General features: G+C 42.8%; 1 protein-coding gene across 23 annotated transcripts in view; it reads left to right on the top strand.

Moving 5' to 3' along the window:
* PTK2 (protein tyrosine kinase 2) overlaps positions 1-23,619 on the top strand; it is a 254,311-nt gene that overhangs the window by 66,116 nt on the left and 164,576 nt on the right. For 22 of the 23 annotated variants that reach the window (XM_060287148.2, XM_060287149.2, XM_060287147.2 and 19 more), the window contains one exon: positions 21,194-21,420. In XM_060287148.2, coding sequence (XP_060143131.1) covers positions 21,226-21,420 — 195 coding nt within the window. In that variant the 5' untranslated portion in view covers positions 21,194-21,225. Of the gene's footprint in view, positions 1-21,193; positions 21,421-23,619 lie in introns of those variants that run through there. The other variant, XM_060287159.1, reaches the window with a different exon arrangement.

Here is a 23,619-nt window from a genome sequence, read left to right as displayed (position 1 = left end):
TTATCACTAAGGGTCAGCAATGCTGTGAATAAACAGTTTTCCTCTGTAATGTTGTTAGGGGTTTTAGTTATATAAAAATAAAAATATAAAATATAGCATTTCATTGTAACACTCAGGATGGTATTTGGGGAATGTGTTTAGAAGTTAAAAATGCCATATAATTCATGTATGAATAAGACCAAGACAGGTAGGCTGTTTTGCTTAAAATAGTAGTGGATTGAATATTTAACCTGGGAGATAAAGTCCTTAATGAAGAATTTAATAAAAATATTTATTATTAAAAAATATATATTTAAATATCATCTTACTTCACTTAGGAAAGATTTTTAAAAGGAGGAATCTGCACTGCGTAAAGAGCTGCAGTATTATAAGTAAAGCTTCAGACTGATTAAATTTAGTGTTCAGGTTAAAAATGTTAATACCACCAGGATATTGATGTGTTAGCACAAGATTAAACTGGTTTTCATTTGAGTTGTTGTCATTATCTATTAATTCTTTTCTAGGCTTTTAAACATTTTTAAAACATGTGATATTAGAATCCTTTAGTATGACTAAACAAAGACTGTCATTTTATTACATAATTAGATATTAAGAGTAAAGATTTTGCAGTTAATTCAAACTCTTGAGTTTTAAAGGATGTTGGGTTTGGGAACTTTTTAAATTGCAGGTTCTTACCTCAGGACTGTGTAGTATAATTGAACATGGTCAGTGCTCAGTGGCGAAGAGTTCTGTACTTGTTGAAAATTTTGATCTTTTCCCAGACTTGCTGGGATTCATTTATATAATGCCACTTGCATTGTGTGATAGCAAATGATACCTCTCTGTTAGCACTTATCCTTAACAATAAGGCTCTGATTTCACTCACAACGTCTAGGCTAGATTCAAGATATATGAATCCAGTGGCAATGTGATATTAAATAATCAGCTACTAAGTTTTTTAAAACTTCAAAGTGACTTTAGAACTATGAACTTTGGAAGAGAGATTGTAGTGTTTTTGTTCGTCCCAAAGCAATTGATTGAAGCCACTTATTTTTCCATTATGTTTGCTGACTGCAGAGCAAATGAGTAGAGGCGTTTTTAACTGAAATATCATTTTGATAGAGGTGGGCTTGGGCATGAGGGCAGAGCTCCCATGTGTAGAAGAGGGAGAAGGTAGGGATGGTGTCAAGGTCAAAGTCAGTCTGCGTGTAGGGCTGGAACAGGCTGTCTCCTCAGATGGATCCTTCAGGAGCAGATTCTGACAATTACGGGGAGTTTGCACCCTGTCCCCTTCTGGGGCTGAGCCCATTGCCCGGTGAGCACACAGGCACCATCTCAGGACAGGTCCCCTCTGCCTTCTCCGCTTACTGTCTCGCCCTTAGGTGTTTATCCTGATTAATTTTTGCTGTGTGATAAAGACAAAGATGTTGCTGTGCAGAAATTGGCTGAATTGGTTATTTTAAAGTATAAAATTACTCCTTTTAGATAGAGACAAAGTAAAAAGCTCAAATCCAAAGAATATATATCCAAATCTCTCTTTGCAGTTAGACATTCTAAACCTCACATTTGATTTTATCAGTCACATTAACCTCAAAAAACAGCCATGGCCCAATTTAAGAAGACATGTAAAATACTTACTAGAACAGGCTAAAAATAATAGAACAGACCTATATTTGTGTACTTTGAAGTGAAAACTTTATCCTTAAAACACTCTGGAGTCTTTTCTGTAATAAAGTTTATTGTACTGATGAATTTAGTTTAAAGAACCCACCTTAGGTTCCACCTGCTGAAGATTGTATTTTAACATATTTAAGAGCACTGTGTTATAAATTGTGTTCAACTATATCATAATTTCCTAGGCTTAAAGACAGTTTTAATTCAGGATATTGAAGTAAGTGTAAATGTTTACCGTGCTGTTAATTGGCTACAAGGCTACTAAGTGCAGAAAGCCCTGCCTGGAAAGTTCTTTGATTATATCAGTGTGTGCATTGTTTGTTTCATCTTTTTGAAAGACGGGGAAGGATTGAGGGGTGTCAGATTTGGTTGTTAGGAATAAATGTGTTGTTGATTTTTTTTTTTTAATTTTTTTATTTTATTTATTTATTTATTTATTTTTGTTGTTGTTGTTGTTGATTTTTTTCTGTGTCTTTCAGTGGTAGATGGAGTTTGAATATACTATTAATAGTTCATTTGTGTGATTCTGGATCCTGTGGTTGAAGTCATGCTTTTTCTGTATCAGTATTTTAAACTCCATCCATCCATCCGTCTCTGTGCATCTTCTCTTCTGTGTAGCAGACTCCAGGGGTCAGCTGCCTCTTGATACCTACATTTGTATTTTTCATAAGCATCTGATATCAACCAGAGAGAAGCCTCTTACTTGTTGCCCCTGAAATCGGTTCCTCCCCAAATCCTGTGTGTTAATAAACATGTCAAACCCCCATCCACTCAGTTGTTCATGCCACAGACCCAGGATGCCTCTTTGATGCCTTCTTCCATGTATAAGGGATCCATCTTTTTATCCTGATGATTCTGTCTCCAAAATCGGTCTTGAATTCCTCACCTTCTCGCCCCCTCTGGGCTATGGGAGTTGCTTCCTGTTGGTCTTCTTGTTTCCTCACATGTTCATCCTTCACACACCTGCTGGAGTGATTTTGTAAAAACATAAATCTGATGTTATTCTTTTTCAAACTCGCCAGTGGCTTCTCATTAGAATCTGATGGAATTGCAAATCCTTAACATGGCCTGCAGGGCTTCGCCTGATCTGGCTTCTGTCCACTGTCCCCAGCTTTGGGCCCTTGGCCTCTTGCTCATTTTGACTTTTCAGTGCCTGGGACACCCAAAGTCTTTCCTCTTAGGCCTTCTGCACCTGCAGTTGCCTCTTGTCTCCCTTCTCTGCCCAGCTGACTCCTGCACCTTTAGGTCTCAGCTAAACCAGTTTCTCTCTGGTGTTCCCTCCTTGAGCCTTTTCTTCTGTCTTGCACAACATATACTGTTATTTATCATGGTATATTGCGCTTGTTTGATCTCTTCTTTGCTAGATGGTAAACTTAACAAAGTCAGGGATTATGTCAGGTTTTTTCCTGCTTGACAAGTAATTGGCAGAAATAAATATTACCTAATGAATGAACAAATTCTGTATAGAGTTAACTAACCCTTAAAAATTGCTCAACAAAAGGAGTGAATTGGTCTTTGGGTTTCGTCTTGTAGCAGCACACATGCTACATTTCAGTTCTCTCAACAGATGGGTCTGGGTCAGGCTCCAGGGTCTGATAGCTGCCCTCTGCCACGCCTGTGGGATCACGGCCATCCGATCTGACAGCTTGAGGAGCTAATTGACTCGTGGGGGAGACAGATTAAAAATGTATTATTATGTAAGCATACAAACATTTCATAGTTATACTTATGTGGCTGTCTAGATACCTGTAAATTTACAGTAAAAGAAATCCAGTGCTCTCCAGAGGGGTGACTGAGTTTTATGAGTGCACAGCCCGGGCAGCAGGTCATGGCGCCTCCACATAGCAGCCACAGTGAATGCTGAGCTGAGTTTCCGTTCACCCTCCGCCTGCCCTCATGCTGCAGTGGTGTCCTCAGGCACTGCCCACCTCCCCTCCGTCCTGTCTCCCCCTCCCCAGCTCCTGCAGGCTCCAGCCTCGCAGCACTGCGTGCACCTAGCTTTCTGAGAGGACCCTGCTGGGTTGTGCCCCGCCTGTCCCTTACGCTTTTGTTGCTCCTGTGTGGAACTTTCCTTCTTTTTCACACGTGAAGCCTTCAGGACTCTGCCCCGCGCGTGGCCCTCTGTCTATCACCGGCCCACAGGGCTGGGCGCTGCACACACTGGCATAGCTGGCGACTCCCTCAGCTCTGCTTACTTGCTTGTCTCCGGTTACCTGGTTGTCAACTTCTTACAGGCCTTCTTACTTTGTAAATCCCTCTGGTCGGACATATTGTCAGCACTCAGTTGTTTGCTGAGTGAAAAAGAAGGCTAAACTGGTAGTCTGGGCCATTTCGATTCAGGCCGAGAGGGTGTGGAGGGTGCTCCGCGCTCTAGGGGTTCTGCACGTGAAGGCTCTGAGACCCGAAGGTGTTGGCGTGTCCCAGAGGATGTGGGCTTTCCCACTGACTGCAGTTTGAGTTGCATTGAGGCCGATGGGGAGGGCGAGCAGGGAAGCCTTGCCCTCCACCCTGTTTCTTCGAGGGGGAGGGGTGGGGCTCTTCTTTCTGAGACTCCCCCGCCTCCGAAGACCGGGACTCCCCAGGTGGGTGCCAGGCCTAGTCAGGCCCCTGTGCATGGACTGGGCGCCGTCTTCCCTCTCCCTGGGAGCCTCATCCGCCGCACGGGAGGCACACCTTGTCTGCCTCAGTCCCTCACCATCATCTGTCAGTTCCTTGAACTCTTCCTCAGGTGGTGGATGCTTTTCCCTCCACCCGGGACACCCTGTCCTGTCACAGTTCCCTCTGTGACCGCAGCCACTCCAGCTCGGATTCCTTGATTATCTCCTCATGGCGCTGGTCCCTTTCCTCACATCATAGTGAGTTAACCGTGGGTAAATGTTAGTGCAGTGTGTTTGTATCCCTCGCATGCAGCAGCATATCGAGTACATGAGTTTATGATAAATCGAGAATATGAAAGTAACAGGTGTCTCTGTCACTGCAGAGGAGAAGGAGAGGACAGCTAGGCAGCACTTGAACAGAGATAAGGAGAGCAGCTCGCTGTGCGGGGTCACGGGGAACTCCCTTTTCTCTCCTGTTTCGAATCTTGTTAGCATCCCTTCCCTCACCCACAGAGCCGGTAGTGTGGGGATTCAGATACCTTTCTCTCTCATTCTTTCACTCGTCCTCATTGTATTTGGGGAAGAGGCCGCTAGTTCTCCCCAGGGTTCTCTCCACATGCAGTTCTAGAGCTCTAGTTGGACGTGGGGTTTTTGCTCAGATATGCCCTTGTCAACCAGGTAGGGAAAGTGAGTGCCCCAGTTTATCCGTCTTGACACTTACCACCCACCCATGACTCCCCCGCTGGGTCTCCTGGTTTGGACAATAAGCTGTATGAGTGTGTCCTCCTTGGCCCCCCTGGTGAAATGGGACCCTTCTCCTGCCACCACCATCCTCCCCGCTCCTCTGCTTTCCCTTCTCTCTTGCTCTCCTCACCAGCTCACAAACTGTCCGTGGTCCACCTCTTGGGCTCGCTTGCTCTCCTGCAGTGAAATGCACACCTAGGAGGCAAGGAGCCAGTCTGCCCTTGCTCACTGCTGCGTCCAGTGCCTCGTGTATGGCAGACTGCTGTCGTGAACAGATGAACGCCTTAATGGAGTGAGTCATCTTGTCTGCCTGCAGCAATAGAGGTCTAAGTCTCTGGAAGCCAATGAGAAGGGTGATGGAGGCTTTTTTGGGAAAATTAAAAAACTGTTGAGTTCTTTCTAGTGCTTTAATGGTTAGTGATACTGATTTTTAAAAATAGTGTTCACAAATCTTTAATTTCAGATTTGTCTGTAATTGTTTAAACTGTAAGGAATTTATTGTAAATTCAACAGTTTTCTCTATTTCATAACTTGGTCAGTTTTCAGTTAAAGAGAAAAAGCTAATGTTAAAATAATTAGGGACTTCCTTGGTGGTCCAGTGGGTAAGACTCCACGCTCCCAATGCAGGGGGCCCGGTTTCAATCCCTGGTCAGGGAACTAGATCCCGCATGCATGCTGCAACTAAGAGTCCACATGCTGCAACTAACACCTGGTGCAGCCTAAATAAATAAATATTTAAAAAAAATTATCACTGAATATTTTTGTTTTGCATTTAAGTAATATTTGTGTAAATTTATGTAATATTATTGACATGTAGCTCACATAATTTAGGTTTATGATTAGGTGTATAGGTATTATCGTCTGTAACTTCTTTAACTTACATACATTTGTGTTTTTATTCCTTTCTTCCTGAAAGGTTGTATAAATTGAGTCATATTTTAAGTATTTTGTAGGAATTTGTTGAAAAGAAACCAATGGCAGTAAATTTTTTCTTTGAGTAAAAAGACAGACTGTGGTTTATTCTGTGGTTCATGTAGCTTTGGTTCATTTTTTTGCATTCTTATCTCAGATGTCAGTGAATTCTTTTGTTTTTTGGTTTTTTGCCTGTTATCCCAGTGTTCAGTTGAATTTGCAGACTTACGGATAGGAAGTTTTACCAGTTACAGCAGTTTTTGAAGTTAATTTTTTTTTTTTTTTTCTATTCTGTTTTGATGGGGCTGTGTTGAAGCTGTAGATCAATTTGGGAGAATGCCCTGTGAACAGTATTGAGATTTCTGGTGTATCTATCCAGTATCATACACTAGTGTATAGTAGATCTTAGTGTGGTGGTCTGGACTTTTTTTGATGCTATTTGGTTTGAAGTTTAATTTTCCAGTTGTTGGCCTAGTATGCAGAAATAGATTATCTTGTTAGCTTATCTTGTGGCCTTACTATAAATTCACTTATTAGTTCTGGTGGTTGATTTGCACAAGTAGACAGTCCTAAAAAACTATAATCATGTAATCTGTAAATAAAAACTATTTTTCTCTACAATCTTTTTTTTTTTTTTTTTCTCGCGGTACGCAGGCCTCTCACTGTTGTGGCCTCTCCCGTTGCGGAGCACAGGCTCCGGATGCTCAGGCTCAGCGGCCATGGCTCACGGGCCCAGCCACTCCGCGGCATGTGGGATCGTCCCGGACCAGGGCACGAACCCGTGTCCCCTGCATCGGCAGGCAGACTCTCAGCCACTGCGCCACCAGGGAAGCCCTCTCTACAATCTTGATATCTTTTGTTTCTTTGTCCTACCTTTTTGCCAGCCTCAACTTGGACCTCCATCCCAGGGTTGAGTAGAAATGGCAAGAAGGGATGTCCTTGTCTTGTTCCGACCCTAAGAAGAAAGTACTCAGTGTTAAATAGGATTTAGCTCAGTTTTGTTTTTTTTGTTTTAAGATATCCTTTATCAAATCAAAAAACTTCCCTTTTAATTCCTGGTTTTCTGAGAGGTTTTTTTTTTTAAAAATCATTAGAGAGTGTTGAATTTTGTCACGCTCTTTTTCTGTATCTGTTGATGTGATAATATGAATTACATTTTGATTGTTAAACCAACTTTGCATTCCTAAGATGAATCCCACCTGATGGTGATGGGTTATCCGTTACCCTATTTATACATTGCGAGATTGAAGATGTAGGGTTCTGTTTAGGGTATTTGTGTCTATTTTCATGAGGGACATCGGTCTGTAATTTTTTTTTCTTGTAATCTTTTTGTTAGTTTTTCATATCAGAGTTCTCATAAAACAAGTTAGAAAGTGTTCTCTTATGCATCCGTTTGTATGATATACAGCACAGCCAGAAAAATCCTTCCTCTACTGAAAGATGTGTACAGTCTGTCTTACTGAGAAAACCAAGGACAAACACAGGATCTGTTAACCAGGGTGAGGCCAGCCTGTTGATCTCCCCCGAAGTCTGTTTTGTTAACTTTTTTTTTTTTTAAGAGAAACAAAATTCTGCCAGAATATCATACCTTAATATTAATTTTTTTTTACTGTGAAAATCTTACTGCTTTGTAAAGTTGACAGAATTTCATTGAGAAGATAATAGTCCTGAACTGTTGACTGTTCTTCTTCTTTCAGCTTTGTGGAGATTCACGATGGAATGGTATACCGGTGGCATGTTTTCAGTGTAAAAAATGCATAGTTGTTTTATAGGACAAGGTTTAGGGGGAAAATCTAAAGGAACACTGTCCTTAATTTGGTTATTGGATTTAACAATACATTTCAAATATACCAGTTATTATCACGGTAAGAATGGGAATCTGTTGTTCCCTTTTTGGACAAGGATTCATGAAGCTGTGTGCGGTCGTGCAGCAGTGTGCCCACTAGGAACAGGGATGATGCTGACTGGGGACAGAGATGGGACTTTTGAAGTATGAGTTAAACGGGAGGGTCTTGCAGGGTTTCCACCTGGAGAACAGTCCAGCTCAGAGCTCTCCTTCTGTAGCAGCTGTTGCCTGCTGCCTGCTGACTTGGGTTCGTATGTCTTGCTGAGCACTGTATGCTTATCCTCTCCCCCCATAGGGGAGGTACTGTGACTCCCACTTCACAGAGCCTGGCGCGACTGAGAGCCCCAGAGCTGTGAGTGGGCACCGGCCCCTGCAGTATTTTTCTGGCTGTGTTGTTACCAGACGGCATGTGCTACTCCTTCATCAGGATCTTGCCCAGAGGTCCTGCCTGAGCTCTTCCCTGAGACCAGCTTCTTCTGTTGGATTTCCACTTGTCTTCAGTTACAGCCCTGAGATCATACTGGGCTGCTTCTTGTAAAGGGTTATTTGTGTGATTTAGGTGAGCTTTGAGCTGTTTGTAACCTCCAGGGTCTTGCCCATAGAAAGTAGGTGAGCAGTTTAAGGGAGAGAGAATTCAGTCTCGCTTCTGAGGGCTGTGCCTGACCAGGGCAGGTCTCCACAGCCATTGCTGCTGCAGTGCTCTTGTCATAATTTATTCTCCCCTATGTGGGCTGGCTTCTGTATATATTGTTTTAAAAACTTTACTGTGGAAAATTTCTGGTGAAACGTAGTATGTTGAACGTACTCTTGCACTCAGAACTGGGGATTAAGTGCAATTAGCCATGCTTTCTTTCTCCTGGCTTCCCGGAATCCTGTCAGGAGGTGGAGGCGTTCTCTTCTGGAGGCGCTGGTCCAAGGGAAAGGCAGGTCCTGGCCTTCGGGCATCTCTGGCCGAGTGGCTGCTTCCCTGCTCAGCACAGGGTCCCTGACAGACAGCCAGGTATTTAAAGACAGCTTCTGCTTTCAATGGGAGACCAGAACAGAGAAACAAGCAGAAAACAGTCTACAGAGATGAAACAGCAAGAGAAGGAAGCTGAAAGAACACAATAGAAGTTCCAGTGTCAGGTTTCCAGAGTGCTAAGAGGAGATGTCGCCTCCGTGAAAGACAAACAATTCTTTTAAAAAGTACATTCAAGAACAAGAAAATTAAAAGTAAGAAAGCAGAAGCAAACTCAGCAGCAGCATTGGGAAGTAATGTGGATGGTCTCTCTCAGAACATGGAAAGGAAAGACAAATGGGGGAGAAAAGAAAGAAAGTAGGGTGATGAATTCAGAAGGTTCAGTATCCAAATAGTAAAAGTTGCAGAAAGAGAAAAAGGATAAAATCATCAAAGAAATGATGCAAGAACATTTTCTGAACCAAAGGAGAAGGGTTTCTGGATTGAAGCTTCTCAAATGTTGAAGCCCGCCCCTGGGGCCGCCTCTCGGGCTCCCCCCTCCCCCCACCACCGCTGATGACTTGGGGCTTTTTCTTTACTGCTGTTACTCTAATTGTAATTTTTAAATAGTACTTGTTACAGTTGTAGTTAAATAACCACACATGTGAGTTTATGTGTATGTGCGTGTGTGTAGCTCTCTCCTAACTAGGCTGAACGCTCTTCAGGTTAGGATTATATCTTTTTTTAATCCATACTAGTTAGTAGTTGGCTCAATAAATGCTTTTAGAATTAATTACTCTAAGGGAGGTATGGCCTACAGGGACAGGCATGAACAAATGGATGAGGCTGGCTGGCTGTGAAAGAGTGGGCAGTAGCAATAACACCTTGCAGCTGGCTCACAGCTGAGGCCAGGACAGCACGGTGGCAACTGCAAGGATGGAGAATGGGCACTTGGTGCGTGTTGCCATGCAGCGGCACCCCCCCCCCCCGGCCCAGAGACAGCCAACCGGAGTGGAGGGCAGCAGGGCTTGCTGAGCAAGGGCGTGGCCTCTGCAGCTTCCCTGCCTGCTGAGGCCCATGGACTTGGCCTGTGGCTTTGGGCCTTGGGCTTCTTTCTTCCCGGAAACCAGGGAAAATAAGGTTGTTATGGGGATTAAATGATTTCACGTTTAAGTGCTTAGAATAGTCCTAGCATGGTAAATGCCGCATGAATAATTACTTAAATAAACCCCTGCGAGCCCCCGGTCTAATTCATACCTTCCTGTGTCATGAGCGGCCTTTACGATAATTAGTTCCAAATCAGACAGCCCAAATCAATCTCTGCGTATTAGGAAAATCACTCTTTTTGATGCATAGCAGTTTAACGCCACATTGGGAGTCCTTGCCATTATGCTGTTTTCATTTTGCACAGTGCCCACCCCCAGAGAGTGGCAGTATTTTCCCAAAGGTAAATTTACTTCTCCTCCTTAGGAGTACAAAGATTCATTTGTAGCTGAGAAATTATATATGTATTTTAAAAGGCTTCAAAGAACCCAAATCGAAATGTCAGTCATGTGTGTCGTGCCCCGCCCCCTCCCATCCCCAGCCTGAGAGCAACTGTGGTGGCCCGAGGCTTATTCCCCTTTCCAAAGTAAACGTACAGAAGTCAGGGCTCCCTGCTTCCCCTCCCTGTAACTGGAGTGCCTCCTTCATCTGGCTTGAGTTCAGGCATTTAGACCTGAGTTGTTCCAGTAACAAATACCAAACTGAATTGATCCTTTTACTTCCTGCCCATCCCCCTTCCACCAACAAACAGCATCTGCCCCTGCTGTGTTCCTTATCTCAGTGGAATGGTATCACTTTCCCACTTAGCTGCCCAAGCCAGAAAAATGGCTGCCGACCCTCCTGTAGTCTTGCATACGCGAGTTGATCAATCCTGTCCTCTTGGAGTTTTTTATAGCTTTCAAATCTTTTTTCTCCTCAGGCCATTTATCCTGTCTGGATTATAACAGAAACCTTCTGATTGGTCTGGATGGGCTGAATTGCTGCCCAGGTGCATATCTAACACCAGGCAGGCTCTGAACCTGCCTCTGCAGCTGGGCCTTGGCCTGCTTCCCTGTGGATGGAATTAAAGGCACGTTGGCTTTGCACTGACTCCCTGGAGCACTCTCACCTACAGCAGCGACCATATCTTTTGTTGGGTCTAAGTTTTGATACCCATTCTCAGGATCCCAGCTTGTAACTCACCTTATATCGGAACCCTGACCATGTCGCGAGTCTGAGGTGGACCTTTTCTTTCCTCACCATGCCCCCGCCACCCCCAGCACTGGTTTTTTTTTTTCTTTTTTTTTTTTCAATTAATTAATTAATTTTTGGCTGCATTGGGTCTTCGTTTCTGCGCGTGGGCTTTCTCTAGTTGCGGCGAGCAGGGGCTACTCTTCGCTGTGGTGCGCAGGCTTCTCGTCATGGTGGCGTGGCTTGTTGCGGAGCACGGGCTCTAGGCACACAGGCTTTAGTAGTTGTGGCATGCAGGCTCACGTGGGCTCAGTAGTTGTGGCGCATGGGCTTAGTTGCTCCGCAGCATGTGGGATCTTCCCAGACCAGGGCCTGAACCCGTGTCCCCAGCATTGGCTGGCGGATTCTTAACCACTGCGCCACCAGGGAAGTCCCCAGTGTTGAGTTCTTAGTGCACTTGTCTGTGGTGGCTTTTCTCATGAGGTCCTGTTATCAGCGTGTCCTGATTGCTGGGAGAATGCCTTATACGTACTCTTCTCTAATACATTGGGGGGTTGGAAGAGGTTGAATTGATTGGTGGAAAGTAAATGATGTACTAAAGAAAATTATAGTATAGCTTGGTAGTTTTGATGCAGGTAACCTACCAGACTAAACTTGCATAGGGCTCACGTGGTGATCTTGGTTGGGGTTGGGTAGGTTTGTGCTGGGGCGGCTTGCACACTCCCCGTGGTGCTGTGCTGCAGGCCTGTGGCTCATTCTTGGACTGGCAAGTATCTGGTGTGGAGGTGAGCTCGTAGCCATGCAGCTGTGTGGTCTGGGCGGTCGCCTAACCTCTCAGCACCTTGGTGTCCACTCATGTAAATGAGGCGACTTACCGTGTAGGGTTGCTATGTGGATGAGATGAATCGGATGAGTGAGTGGAACCATCGGAGTGTCATGGTTTTCCTGCTGTTTGAAGGACTCCTCTTGAGTTAGTCTTTTCCTAAATAAGCACATCTTTTTGATGCTGTAGGAGGTACATTTAGATATAAACTTATAAGCACTGAAGTGCTGAAGAAATTATTTAATGTAGGTTTTCTACATTGATTTTGAACATCTGCTTTGATAAATTCTGTTTTAATTTACATCTTTAAATATTTAATTATAAAATAATATTACGGAAAAATACTTTAACCATGTTTCTTTCATCTGGGGGATTTATTGATACATTTAGTAACAAAGAAGTGTTTGCGAAAGTCTGTCATGATTAAGGTGTTTGGTAGTAATGAGGAGTCAGCCTGGCTCCAGGGAGATAGTCCTTAGTGTTGCCCTTCCCAGGAGACCTGTGGGGGGTTGTGTCATGTGGCCCAGGTTCACCCAGGCACGCATTCCATCCAGCCACACTGCCATCTGTTCTTTTTCATCATAGTAGCTGCTTATTGAATGACAGCAGGAAAGATAGGGAAATTGCCTTCCTCCTATTATGGACTCCACCCATGGCCAGTCAGCCCCAGAGAAGTTGCAGCAGTATCCGTGACAAGCTGTGGTAGAGCCACAAGCTTTCTCCCTGAGATTCCGTGTGCAGGAGTGGAATCTGCTTTAGACGGCGTTCTTCCTTTCATTCTTTTATTCATCGTCTACATTCAGAGCTTGCTAGTGTCGTTGGGACTGCAGCAGTGAACAGTTGTGTGTGTGCACGCATGCTGAGAAAGTGGACTGCTTCACTGAGCTTTAGGATTTTAGGGGCAGAGAACGTCGTTAGGCTGGACTTGATGGGCTCCTTGGTGTTTAGAGGTACAGTGTACCTGGACTGAAAGAGTTTTTCAGAGCTTCAGTCTCACTCAGTCACAATCCAACCTGGAATATATAGTGTCTTTCATCTTAGATTTTTATACCTGCCTAACGGAGCTAGTACCACCACCTCTAACAGTCGTGGTGAAAATGAAATGAAATGAGATAATGTATGTTTGTGCTTTGCATTAGAGCCACTAAGTAAGTGACAATTTAGATTATTTGTAATGAATGTTGGTAGCGGCTGGACTGTTGATCTTAAAGCTGGGGTCCCTGTATGAGTTTTAGGGGAAAATGAACTTGCAATCATATACAAAAATTTGTGCTTATTAATGTCTTTGCATTTTCTGGAGGACATGTCCATGTTTTTCAATAGATTCTTAAAGACATCTGTCATCAGTATGCATACATGTGCATGTGTATGTCCATATATCATAAATGCAGTTAAGAGCTCCTTTCATAGAAGATGATAAATTAATAGTAATTTCATATTTGCAGGCGTCACACATTTTACTAGTTTTGCAGAATAGCACGTGCATGTACAATTAAAAGAGCGGCAGAGGCAGAAATCAAGAACAGTTGGCATTTATAAAATGTGCCTGTGTGAATTGCTTCTTTGCTGGATTGGTAACTGGCTCAGGCAATTAATTTTAGCCAGTGCGCTCTGGCATTGCGTGTTGCTTTTGGTTGATCAGTTGTTGGATAAGAGTCTTAAAGATGTATAACTGAAGTATAGCATCCATACTATAAAGTGCACAAATCATACGTAGCCTGCTGCAGTTTTTACTGCCACCTTCCATACCGTTGTTTAGAATGTTACCAGCTCCCAGCAGCCTCCCTCCTGGCCCCTTGTAGTCAGTATCCCTGAAAAAGAAACCAGAGTTGATTTCTATCACCATGACTCGGTTTTGCTTGTTTTTGAATTTTGTGTGTTGTTTTGCCTGTCATAACATCTGTGAGATTCATTCGCGTTGTTGCATGTAGTACTTGGTCATCGTTTTTCATTGCTGTATGGCTTTCCATTTAAGAATACACCACAGTTTATTTTATTGATGGCTGTGTGGGTTTTCCCGGTTTTGAACTATTACGAATAACGCTGCCATGAATATTGCATGGTGAAGATGTGCGTGTGTTTCTCTTCGGCATATACTTAAGAGTGGAATGGCTGGTAATACTGTATATATCTTTTCACCTGTAGTAGAAACAGTTTCCCAGAATGCCTGTATCATATCACACCCCCGCCAGCAGTTGTATCAAACCTCTAGGTTGTTCTACATCATTGCCAACTGTTAGCATTGTTGGTTTTTAAAAATTTGGAGCCATGGAAAAATGTACTTAAAAAAAAATCAATTTTAAAAATTGAGGAAATTTACCATTTTGGAGTGTACCATTCAGTGTTTTTAAGTTTACAGTTGACCTTGAACAACGCTGATTTGAACTGTGCAGGTCCACTTACACGCAAAATTTTTTCAGTAAATATATTGGAAAAATTTTTTGTAGATTTGTGACAATTTGAAAAAATTCACAAATGAATTCTGTAGCCTAGAAATATTGAAAAAATTAAGAAAAAGGTATGTCACAAATGCATAAAATATATGTACATGTAACATACAAAATATGTGTTGTTTATGTTATCGGTAAGGCTTCTAGTCAACAGTGGGCTATTATCAGTTAAGTTTTAGGGGAGTCAGAAGTTACACATGCATATTCAAGTATGCAGGTTGCTCCAATTGGTGCTCCAATCCCCGCGTTGTTCAGTGGGCAGCTGTGTACACAAGTTTGTGCAACCATCACTCTTCAACTCCATCTCAGTTAAAAGTACTAGTTCCTCAACAGAGTGATTCAGAGTTTGGTTACCACGTATATGAACTATGAGTAAATGCATAAAGTACAAACCCATTTTACAAATGACTACATAAATAACAGGTGTGAATTATAATCCGTGACCAGTCATGTCACTTCTCTCAAAGTCTGTTGGTGACTGGTCAGTGCACATCTGTTGTTCAGTTTATACACAGACAGCAGAGTGTGTAGTTGTGTTGCCTCTTTGTTTGCCAGTGATAAATCCATGTGACATTTTACAAAAATAGCTAATCAAAGGAGGAAATTGGCCAAGGAGGATGAAATATAGAATTGAAACAAAAAGTGAAAAACACTGGAAGTAAAACTGGGTGTAAGTGAAGATTAGAAAATATTGATAGTAACATGGTAACTGTGTAACAAAATGAGCCAGAGAGGTAGGTGTGCATGGAGCTGTGGTGTGAACCAGCAACTGTGATCTCATCATTCAGCCAGTGGACCAAGGAGTGGTTTCAACTTTTAAAGCCTATAGACAGACTTTGGACAGGCTGTTAATGCTACAATTGGAGATAGAGCAAATGAACAAATTCAGGCATCCTGGCAGGAAGTAACAGAGTGATAGGTGTGCAGTATGGCAGAAACTTTTACTACACTGCGGAAATAACTTTGCAAGATTCTAATTGAACGTAAGTGGAGTTACAGAAAAAGTAGCCGACTCTAGGAATGTTGACTTTGCTGTTGAGCCAGACATGCTAGATGTGCAGCCAAAAGAACTTAGTAAAGGTGGTCTCCTTGACATAAATGAAGAAAATAGTTGTGACAAAAAAAAGATGTCACTGAAGACGTGACAGGGCAAAAAAGTTCGCATTAGAGGAACTTTCAGAGGTATTTCATGACACTGAAAGTACAGAGGATAAAATGTAAAAGGAAGGTGACCCAAACTTAGGAAGGAATGTGACATTTTGTCAAGGCATTGAAAAGATGCTCACTCTGTATCTTTAGTTTAACAATGAGAAGAAGGCAAACACTGTTCAGATGGCTTTTGGTAGTCATTTGATGTCCCACACTCCCACTCGAAGCGAGAACCACCTCTGCTCACGTTAGTTGAATATATGCTCTGTCAGTTGTCTATTGATGAAAACAAGTCATCCCAACACTTAGTGGCTTCAGATGACACGAGTTATTCGTAGTGCTCAGATGTGCAGTCTGGGCAGGGCTCGACAGGGACAGCTCACCTCTTTCTGTGTGGTGTTGGCCGAGGCAGCACGACTGGAAGCCAGTGGATCTACTCAGGTGGGTCTGCCCCAGGGCTCGGAAGTTGACGCTGCCCGTCAGCTGGAAGCTTAGCTCAGGCTGTGGTTCTTGGAGCTCAGATCCTCTTGGGTTGCTTGAACTTCTGTACAGCATGGTGGTCAGGTTTGTGAGTGAGCATCCCAAGAGAGCCATGGGAACCTAGGTTCCTTTCTTTCTTGTTTTGGTGTTGCCTTTTAGGACTTAGCTTAGGATGTATCTTAGCCTAGTCTGAAGCCCACCCAGATTCAAGGGGAAGGAAGGTAGACTCCGCCTCTTGAAAGGAGTATCAAAGTCACACTGGAAGAAGAGAATTGGGAGAGGGGGAGTTTGGAAAATATAAACAGCCACACATTGCTATTATAATATTAAACATTTAAGTAATTTAATGTTGGCTTCTCTGTCTAGTAAAATCACTATAGGACATTTAGGATATTCAGGTTAGATATTTTATGTGAAAATAAACCCAAATCTTGTGTAAAAGAACAAAATTAAGGAGAAGAAAACTTTCACACTAGTCTAGTTTGTTTAAGGATTTACTTTAGGGTCATTATCAGATTCTTAAAAACTCTTCAAACCTGTTGATGTCTTAATTTTTTAAAAACTGTAGCTGTATCAATTTGCATTCTTTGTTTCTACTCTCATATTCTGGCAAGCATCTCAGGTTTTATTAAAGGGCCGGCTTGTTTCAAGCGTGATGAGGTGACTGTCCTGGTGGGATCTCAGTATGTACAGCGAGTATAAACTAGGCAGCTCTGGAGTGAGATGATGGTTGTGATCCTTGTACTTTTCTCCCTCTTCTGTGTGTGCTGTTTTATGGAGCATTTATATCGGATTGTGGGCTGAGCCTTGGGCTCAGTGCCAAGGTTTGTCAGTACCTGTTTCCTCACACCTGCCTTGGGACTGCCCTACTTGTCCCAAGAAAAGAAGTTAGGCACTGAAATTAGTATGTGAATGAAAGGGAGACCTGAAGCTGGAAGGTCGGCGGCCACCACTGACAGGCCATCTGCTTTCCCATTTCCCATTCCAGTGCACTGGCCTCTTGCTGTACCAGGCAGCCTGGTGACTGAGCCTGGACTCGGCCAACTGTGGCCAGGAGACTGGGGTTGGTGCTGGAACTGTTAACAGTGTAGGACAAAGTAAGGGTAGAATTTGGTGTAAGCATCTAGAAACCTCTATAGCAACTTGACAGTAATTTATGTTCACTGACTCTGATGATAGAAGTTTCGTGCTTAGCTTTTGTATCTTTTATTTTGAAATTTCATTTTTCTAGAAATTCCTCTTTATTGTATTTTACAAAAGTGTTGGTCTGTGACAGGTCTGTGGTCCTTTACCACAGATGGCTGGAAGAGTAGGGGTCTAAACCACGTAAAGAAGCCAACTTTAAAAATCTTTTCATTTCCACGTCTTCGATAGTTTTTTGAAAAAGATATTCTGTAGTATGCATAAGTAGCCGATGCCTATGACTTGTTAATCTTGAAAGTTCTAAAAAATACAACTGGCCACAGATTACAGAGGGCTACAATTACAGAATCTATAAAAGCCTACCTCTCTGGTAAAAGAGGGGGAAGGGCTTTTGTCACTTAGAGACACAGAGAGTTGGCAGCCCCAGTGGTACAGCTTTAGCCATGGGTCAAAAACAAATAGAGAACCACACGAACAACAGAGAATTCTGTTAATTGTTTGGAAACAGAATAGTCAGTGTAGCAGAGAGCAACGCTTGGGACTTTTCATTCCGTAGTGGACACTGTCCCACAAACTGACTAATCCACGGTTTTGTGACCCAGATGCCAGGCTTTCAGAATCTGCAAGCCCATCATAAAGACAGACTTGGAACGCCACCACCAGGGGAGTGGGTGGTGGTTAACTGACACACACACACACGAAACTGTCCAGAAGGGTCAAGGAAGGCTCGCTGGTGGAGATGTTGCCAGTTTGAGAATTTATAGCACAGATCGGATTTTGACACATTCTGTTTTAGGAAAACTGCTTCGCTCTGGTGACATTACAGCAATGGTTTATCTTTTAAAGAATGTTTAGGCCTACTTTTTGAAGGTTTATGAAGGATTTTGCCATTGATGCTTAGTCACAGAGGTATATCCAGATTGTGTGTTGTTTCTGGTTTAGCTCCTCCCTTGACACGCTCACTATTATGTGTCCTGCTGACCCTTGAGCAGCGTGGGCCCCAGGGTGCCAGCCCTCCGCGCAGTCGAAAATCTGCATATAACTTGTGGTCAGCCCCCTGTGTAAGGGTTCCCCTGTATCTGCGGTTCCGCTGCTGGGGATTCAGCCAGCCAGGGATGGTGTGGTACTGTAGTGTTTATTTACTGTTGAAAAAATATGTGCATATAAGTGGACCTGGGCAGTTCAAACGGGTGTTGTTAAAGGGTCAACTGTAGTGATTTTCCGTCACTTCATCACTAGTATATCATTTCTTCTGACCACTCCGGAGGAGTGGTGTTTCTTTTCAGGAAGCAATTGATAATATATTTATTCATCCTTATCATCTCATTTGAAGAGCGAAAGAGATAACTAAGATATCAGAAGTACAGCTGATTTTTTATGATCCAGCAACCTTGCTAAATTCATTTATTAATTCCATTAGTTTATCTATAGATTCTTACAAATTTTCTTTATACATAGTCATGTAGTAATGATGGTTTTATTCTTTCCTTCATACCCTGTGTTTTTACCTCCCTTTTTTGCCTGTGGAACCTGGCTAAGACTTCTGGAACACTGTCAAGTTAGGGATGGTGATGCTGGGCATTCTTGACTTATCCCAGTCTTGGGGGGCGGGACGGGGGGGAGGGACTCTTTTCCAGCAGTATTAATTTAAGTTTAATGTAGATACTTTCATTAGATTAAGGAAGTATTTTCCTATTTCTGTCTTGCTAAGAGTTTTTACTATGAGTGAGTGTTTGGTAAACTTTATCAGTTGCTTTTTCTGCATATATTAAGATAACTCTGGTTCTCCTTTCTGAAAATATGGTGAATTACATTAATTGCTTTTTTAAAATTAAGACTTTATTTTTCCTAAAGCAGTTCTAAGTTCAGAGCAAAATTTAGGGGAAGGTACAGAGGTTTCCCACGTGCCTCCTGCTCTGGTACATGCACAGCCTCCCCATTGTCAGCATCCCCACCAGAGCGGAACATGCGTTACAGTTGATGAGCCTGTAACGACACATCGTGATCACCCAAAGTCCGTCATTCCCATGGCGGTTCACTCTTGGCATTGTACATTCTGTGGGTTTGGACAAACGTATAAGGACTCATATCCATCATTATAGTGACATACGGAGTATTTTCAGTGCCCTAGAAACCCTTTGAGGGTTTGAGTTCCTTGTTTGGCTAATAAGTTACTTGAAATACATTGCTTAATTTCCAGACAGTTGGGAATTTGCTAGTTACCTTTTTTTGTTTTTTTTTTTTCTGCGGTACACGGGCCTCTCACTGCCGTGGCCTCTCCCGTTGCAGAGCACAGGCTCTGGACGTGCAGGCTCAGCGGCCATGGCTCACGGGCCGAGCCGCTCCGCGGCATGTGGGATCTTCCCGGACCGGGGCACGAACCCGTGTCCCCTGCATCAGCAGGCGGACTCTCAACCACTGAGCCACCAGGGAAGCCCCGCTAGTTACCTTTTTGTTGGAGTCCACCTTAATGCTAGACACAACACAGAGCATATATACTCTCAGGAATTTTAGTCCTTTGATATTTATTGGATCTTGTGCTTTCACCTAGCACGTGGTCAATTTTAGTAACTATTTCACCTGCAAAGATGAGTTGCTGTTGGGTGTAGTATGTTATATGTCAGTTAGATCGTTTATTCATCATGCTGTTCAGATCATCTGTATGCTGCCGAAAGGTAGGAGGGTGTATATAATCAGCTGTGCCCCTTGTCTCCTCTGTGTGTCTTCAACTTCCCTCTGCTTTCGGAGGCGCCCACTGGGCTTGGTTTCAGGACTGGTGGCTGTCGTCAAAGGACAGATAGCACCGTGTGTGTGTGTGTGTGTGTGTGTGTGTGTGTGTGTGTGTGTGTGTGTGTGTGTGTGTGTGTGTGTGTGTGTGTGTGTGTGTGTGTGTGTGTGTGTGTGTGTGTGTGTGTGTGTGTGTGTGTGTGTGTGTGTGTTAGTGCCTTTTCCTTAGCTCTTCAGGGTCTTGAATGCCCAGAATTGGCAAACGCCCTTTAGGGAAAGGCGGCTGTTGAGGACCTGTTCCTTCTCCATCTCTGTCACCTCCTGCTGTCTTGGGCTCCACACATCTGGGTTGTTTTCTAATCCGGCTTCTCTGAGTTTTCTCAGTGGGAGTTGTGGTCTTGCCCGAGCTATTCCCTCACATTCAAATGGACGTCCTCCTATCACACTTTATTTATTTATTTTAAATAAATTTATTCATCTATTTATTTTTGGCTGCGTTGGGTCTTTGTTGCTGCACGTGGGCTTTCTGTGATTGCGGCAAGCGGGGCTACTCTTCATTGCAGTGCACGGGCTTCTCCTTGCGGTGGCTTCTCTTGTTGTGGAGCGCGGGCTTCAGTAGTTGTGGCTCGCGGGCTCAGTAGTTGTGGCTTGTGGGCTCTAGAGCGCAGGCTCAGTAGTTGTGGCGCATGGGCCTAGTTGGTCTGTGGCATGTGGGATCTTCCTGGACCAAGGCTCGAACCTGTGTCCCCTGCATTGGCAGGTAAATTCTTAACCACAGAGCCACCAGGGGAGTCCCCTATCACACTTTAAAAAACTTAGTCATATGTGTTTTTTGGTTTTGTTTTGTTTTCATTTGTGACTGAATTTTCAGTGTATGAAGAAAGAACTTGTATTTCACATAAAAGTTTTCAAAAGTAGGCAGCAAAATTAACATATTTGGCTCTCCAGTGAGATTTTCTCACAAATTTAAAGGCTGTGATTTAAAAGGAGGGTGGTGTTATGTTGTTTACAGATAACACAGTGATTTTTTTTTTTTTGTGCGGTACGCGGGCCTCCATTGCGGAGCACAGGCTCCGGACGTGCAGGCCCAGCAGCCATGGCTCACGGGCCTAGCCGCTCCGCGGCATGTGGGATCTTCCTGGACTGGGGCACGAACCCGTGTCCCCTGCATCGGCAGGCAGACTCTCAACCACTGCGCCACCAGGGAAGCCCCAACACAGTGACTTTTGATGGAGCTGAGATAGTGTTCCTGGCCTTTTAATAGTTTGTTTAACCGATATTTATTATTCTATTGTGAATCAGGTACTGCTCTGGGTCTGGGGGTGGCAGGGGGTGGGGGATGGAATACAGTGATTATCTTGGTAGATTAGGTCCCAGTTCTCTTCAGGCTCAACTTCTGCATGTAACAAAATAGGGAGAGAATAAAGAACAGTGTTGTTATGTCAGTATCAGCAAAACACATTTTAATCAGTAGCTTTCAAATATTGTACACTGAGAAATTTTTTTTTCCTTTTACAGAATATGACAGATACCTAGCATCTAGCCAAATAATGGCAGCTGCCTACCTTGACCCAAACTTGAATCACACACCGAATTCAAGTACCAAGACTCACCTGGGTACCGGTGTGGAACGTTCCCCTGGGGCCATGGAGCGAGTGTTGAAGGTCTTTCATTATTTTGAAAGCAACAGTGAGCCAACCACTTGGGCCAGTATTATCAGGCATGGAGACGCTACTGACGTCAGGGTAAGTACATTTTCCTAGGACACATCCTCAGTGTATATGTAGGTTAAATGGTAATGGCACATACCAAAAAAAGGCAGAGTAATAATTTTTATTCCCATATTTCAGAGATGTTAACTTTTCTCTATAGTATTTATTGAGTTAATATGTGACGGACCAGAGTTTTAATTTATGTAAAATTTCTTAGAAAAATAGTAACTACATCATATTATTCATATAAGGCCATTGACTTGTTTTTCTCTCCTGTTTTTAAAAAAATTCTTTGACATATACAAGGAAACAAAGGAATTAAAATAGCCTCTAATACTGTTGAAATAAATTATTTTCTAGAAAGTGTAATTTTGAAGGTATTTTCATGACTCCAGGTAGGATAGATTCTTAAAAAAAATATATGTATATCTTCTATATACCAGACACTTGGCAAGGTTCTGGGGATATTAAAGTTCCTGGTCATACAGCTTCCAGTCTGTTGTGGGCAAGATGCCCATGGCCTTAATTGCAGTGCGGTGCAGGCAGTGCTTCCCGGGGTGTTGCAGATGACGAGGGCCGACAGGGATGTCACTGCGTGTGACTGTGAGAGGTGGATGGACACACTTTCCTCTGGGTGCTGATGAGAGTGGGCGGTAAAGAATTGTGAGGGGAGCACAGTGTAGGCAGAGGTTGCTGAGAGTGAGGAGTGAGCACCGTGATCTCAGAAACCTGAGTTCAAAATGTAAATTTTCAGGATGTTTACTTTGATCAAGTGTTGAAGAAACCCCTCCTCCTTCCTGCTCTTTCACTTAGTCCCTATTCATCTTTAAGGAGGACAAGTGTCCAGCGAGTAGGACCATCAGATGTATCTCCCCTGCTTTCAGTAATAAAGAAACAAAGTAATTTGTACTCTTTGACTTATATGCCTTAACTGTGTTTAAGTACAGTAAAGGGACTGGTAGAATTTAGATTTAAGGCTACATGTTACATGTGCATTATATATAATATTCTGTTACCTCTTGTGATACTGTAATACTGACTATTCAAACGGACTAATTATTAAAAGGAGAATCATTCACTCAGGATTGAAACATGTGTTAGTATCTCTTCATGTGCTATACTTAAAATATAGTAGTCTCTTTTTACAAGCTTTCCATGAAGCTTGCTGGCTTTTTCTGGTTTTTCTATAGTTCTGTTTTATATTTAACCTTATAAACACAGTCACTGGAGAGAAACCTTGTAAGGTAACGTTTATGGGAAGGCTGTTAGGGTATGTTCTAGTTTTTATTAATTTCGGATACAATGAGAGAGGAAATTCTTTAAACCATCGCATCGGCCTTAATAAACTTCAGAGCATTTGTGCAGGAGGGGAGCCTTTCAAAGATTATGAATTTGACAAGACATTAGCAAATGTTCAGAATTTATTATATCAGAAATTCACCTGGGAAGGACTCCGTGACAGATGTGCCATGGTTTTAGTATCATAGGTGCTGCACATGAGAGGAATCATACCACGAAGAGAACCAGTGATCACTGACACGTGTCCGCCTTTAGCCAATGTTAAAATCTTACCAGACATCAGAACATTCATATTGTGAAGAAAAATTTAAACCAGATACAAATACATAAGTTATGAGAACATATTTGTTAAACTTTTATGAAGATCAACACGAGCAAATCTGTGTGGCCAAAGAGCAAGTTGTTTTATTTCACAGTAATTGATAAATGTCTGGAATTTAGCAAGTCTTAGCAGCTGATGATTGAGTTTTCAACATGAGGCAGAGAAACCTCTATTGGCATTGCTTGAACCCAGCCCTCTCCTGGAATAGCATGAAATCAACATAGTGCTGGGTCACTGTGATGGCAGGTGGGTATTATTCATAACCCACTTCCTTCTACTGCTGTAACATTTGAAAATGCAGTATTTTCATGTAAGTTAATTAATGGATGGATCTAAAAATCAACCATTTTCTGAAAGGAGGTAGCTTATTTTTATCCAGAGTTGATGAATAATTAGATTGAGTCTCAGACTCTGTTTCTGCACTGCCCGATGTGGTAGCTGTGTGCAATTGCTGAATACTTGAATGTAGCTAGTCTGAATTGATGTTTTGTAAGTGTAAAAATACAACTGGATTTCAGAGATTTAGTATGAAAAAGAATGTAAAATCTCATCAGTAATTTGTTATGATTTTGTTTTTGGCATGCTAGGTTAAAGAAAATATATCATTAAAA

The sequence above is a fragment of the Globicephala melas genome, chromosome 17, assembly GCF_963455315.2.
Source record: "Globicephala melas chromosome 17, mGloMel1.2, whole genome shotgun sequence".
In the NCBI taxonomy this organism is placed as follows: domain Eukaryota; kingdom Metazoa; phylum Chordata; class Mammalia; order Artiodactyla; family Delphinidae; genus Globicephala; species Globicephala melas.
This window is presented reverse-complemented; position numbering and strand designations above follow the sequence as displayed.